At 35.0% G+C, this 3,938-nt stretch overlaps 1 protein-coding gene across 1 annotated transcript in view; it reads right to left on the reverse strand.

The window, feature by feature from the left end:
• The window catches only part of LOC108575483 (protein timeless homolog), a 22,920-nt gene that overhangs the window by 7,022 nt on the left and 11,960 nt on the right, over positions 1–3,938 (reverse strand). The window contains exons 6-7 of the mRNA XM_017938302.1: positions 2,041–2,140; positions 403–537 (exon numbers count right to left, since the gene is read on the reverse strand). Coding sequence (XP_017793791.1) covers positions 403–537; positions 2,041–2,140 — 235 coding nt within the window. The remainder of the gene's footprint in view (positions 1–402; positions 538–2,040; positions 2,141–3,938) is intronic.

Below are 3,938 nucleotides of genomic sequence, written 5' to 3' on the forward strand. Positions count from 1 at the left end.
TCGTTCAAGAAGATTTCGTACAAATTGATCTGGTCTCACGGTTTCTTTCCTTCTGTTTATCCGTGCTGCTCACTTTCTCCAGTTCGTTGTCAAGTGTCACCTTTTTCGTCGAAAAACGAGTTCACTGTATGCAGTCACCGGCAATCGTGTTAGCAGAAGACTGATCGAATGGGAATAGTTGCAGAATCTAAGGGTAGTAAGAAAGACAGATGCGAATGGAATGAGATAGGATTGGCCGGAACAAGGGGTGCTTCAGGACCGCTCGAGACCAGAGAAAAGGCTTGGAGAGAGAGAGTGAGAGTGAATGAAAAAGAGTGGAGAGAAAGAGAGAAGAAGAGATGGGGTAAAGAGAGGCAAGCGACCATAGAACGAGACGCAGAAAAAGGGAGCGTGAACACTCACCGTGGTTGCTTTTTCTGGATCGCTTCTTGCGCAGCTCCTTGCGATCCGCGGCCAATCCTAATTCCAAAAGCTTCTCCTTGATCTTTGGCTTCGACCGCTTTATTGTGAGCCCATTGAAGATCAGCTCCACGGGATCTGTTGTACACAACATAAACCGTATCGGCATTAATTCGACGTTTAAAGGGATGAAATGTTGATTCAATACGAGATTGAAAAATTCCGTGCATCAAGTCAAAGGGAAGGAATTAAATCAGGAAAATTACGCAGAATCTTTGTAGAAGTGAGCGACAGTGTTTGTTTGTGGGATTTTAAGGTAGTGGTGCTGTAATGCTTGGTGAAAAGTAGAAGATTCTAATTGATTGGATTTAGTATCGTAGAGCCAGACTAACTCCAATTTTTCTATTTTCTATTATAAACATTGCGTGAAATTAAAATTAAAAATTTACACACTGTGAGAAAAATTTTTTTTTGTTTTTACATTCAAAATTGTGTTATGTACACCATTTATTGGAGCCACAGGGAACTAATTTATATTGCATAATAAATAAAAAATAATTTTTGCTAATGATAGGATTTGAAATAATTTTGTTTGAATTACTTCGAAGTACAGTGTTGTTTTATGTGTGATCACTGATACTTTTTTGTTCTGCTGTAAAATTACTATGCAGGGTGAGTCTGGCTCTGATATACAGATAATATTAACAGAATATTGAACATTCAGAATTTTGTTTTTGGTTTCGTTTGTTCTTCTGAATTTACGAATATAATAGACGATTGCCTTTTTATTTGGAAATTTTCTTCCTTTGTAAAACATTAGACACCTGCGCCCTTATCAATAACAGCTCAATCATTCCCATTGAATTTTTCAAAGCTTCACTATTTTCACGTATTCAAAAATTCCACTACTTTTAAATCAAAAACAAATAACAAATTCACTAATAAAAGTAAACTAAAAATATCAATCCTAAACTCCGTTTCTTAATCAATACTACAATTTTCTCATTACTCACTAACATCACAATTCTTTCATCGATATTAATGTTTGTAGCGTGGAAAAAAATTGCACGCACAACGTTATACACAAAGTTATTCCGCTAATATTTCATTATGATGAAAAGTTTTACCCGACAACTGTGTAAATGAAACTCAAGAGTATCACGAAAGTTGCGCTTAAGATAAGAAACAATATTCTGAAAGCTTGAAGAGAGTAAGGCTACGAAGTTGATACTGTACTTTTTGGAAATTTTCGTGGAGCTCACGGCGGCGTGAGTGTAATTTTAGGCATTAAAATCATGGGAGGGGAGCGGAGTCAGCGTACGAAAATGGAGCAAGTTTTACAAGACTTCTGAAAATCTTTCTGCCAGGAAGGATATTATTCTTCGTCCTTACTGACGGAGTCCGAATTATTGCTACAGGCGGCAGCCGGTCGTCACCGATGTTCGGCGCTTAATTAAATCTTGAGAATCGTCGCAGGTGCTAATGAATTCCCAAGCGAGCATTCGCAAAATACTTCGACTGTTTCTATTCCCGGCCAGCCAGCGCTATCGTGCGCATTCTCGTATAAATTATATCGTTTCTCTGAGGTGTTCATCACTTATGAGACTAATTGGCAAACGTTTATAGAAAATGGAAAATTACCGTCGTCATTTTTTAGTTCTTCCCAAAGCTCTTTGAGCCGAGCAACCTCCTCTTCGGACCATTCTTGCGGAAGCCTTTTCAGCACCTCGCTTCGTACAGCCTGAAACAATTTTTATAACAAAATATTGTTATATTATTCCTTCTGGAAGGATTTTAGCTGAAAAGTTTTACGACGATTATGAAATAGGTAAAATTTCTGTTAAAAAATGATTTATGTATAGATTTTTGATAATTGATTTATTGTTAGTGCTAAAATATTAGCAGTAGCAATGTATTTCATTAATTCGAACTGGTATGGAAAATAGTTACATTATTAGGTTGTAATTAACTAAATGCTTCATTTTTCATTCATTTGAAATTTTTTGTATCATTTTTTTAGCAGTCACTAGTTTTCAGAAGACAAGGAATATTTGTTTAATATGTAATTTATTGTAATCGTGGAAGAAGCAAAGAATTTTAGGGGAGAATAATTTGTTTCTTAATTATGAAGAATAATAAATTAACAATTAAAATATTATAGTTTTAAGTTGGAGTCTTTTTTCGATTTATAATAGTGAATAGAAATATGAAACTCTGCAAGGCTGCTGATAATAATTACGATAATACTAGTTATCAGAAACCTTTTCTGGAAAAGCAATTGAACCTTTCTTCTTGTACCTCCTTCGTTTTATTTTACTCTAGTGCATTACAATAGTTGTAAATGTTGATTGGAAAAATAAAAATTTTGTAATATTTCAAATTTAAATTGAAATATTTCAAACTTAAATTTAAATAATTTAAGTACTCCAAATTTAAATTATTTAAACTTAAATTTCACAAATTTTATCAAATAAAAAATAAACTTTTATTCTTCTATGTTTTGATATTGCACGTTAGACGCTTGACATTTTCGCAAGTAACACGATTATTCTAACAGTTCAATACAGTGAGCAAAACTATATAAAGGGTGTGAATGAAAAATTAGATATTACATATCTCTTTCCAAAGCAGAATCGCTTATTTCACAAAAAGTGTGTATCCAGACAAATTTTTCAAACTTGGAGTACTACGTATCCCCTCGACGAAGATAATAAAGCTGTGCCTGTTCGATAAGGCCGCCGTTGTATATTCGTAACGTATTCCGAAACAACGTTACCGGGCTATTTATCGTGCAAATGAGGTCTCGGAGAATGCCTGGTGTCTAATTCGTGATTCTAAGCCCTCCGTTTCCTTGAAAGGGGATAAAGGAGAAAAAATACGATGCTCGTTTTCCAACGATTACGTTTCACCCTCGACAGGGATTCTTGTTGGTTGTCCTAAATGGCCATCGCATAGCGACGCGCGACTTTACGGACTAAATGAATGTCAAATGAACAGCCGTAGTTTGCCCTCATTCAGTTTTGAGGGGCGAAAGGTATTCACGCATGAAATTATTTAAATGAAACGCTTTCACGACTGAGCCCCCATTTCATGAATTTTCTCCACGAATCAATAATATGTGTCGTCCCTTTTTCACTCGCTTCCCACTGTCTCTTGTTACTCGTTTGTGCGAGCTGATGTTTGGTCTACTATGAACCTCTACGTTCGACCCCTTTGCAATTCTGTGGAACTTTGCGTAGAAAGTTTCATTAATATGCAACAATAACTATAAGTAGGAAGGGATCTGTTCGATTTTAATTGTTTTATGAGATACACAGGTAAATTGAAATTTTCTTTGAAGTTATTAATTTATTGCGAATCAGGCGCGTTGCAGTGATACTGTGTAAATCTGGAATCGTAGTGTGTTAAATAAAATTATGTATTTCATATGTTTGTATAGGAATATATTGTAGTTATAATTATACAGAGATACGTTATTATTAATTTTCGCAGTCAAAGTGTTTTTTGAATTGGATGGTGGTTTTTATAGTAATTATAAG

Source organism: Habropoda laboriosa, unplaced genomic scaffold (assembly GCF_001263275.1).
Source record: "Habropoda laboriosa isolate 0110345459 unplaced genomic scaffold, ASM126327v1 scaffold269, whole genome shotgun sequence".
NCBI lineage: Eukaryota > Metazoa > Arthropoda > Insecta > Hymenoptera > Apidae > Habropoda > Habropoda laboriosa.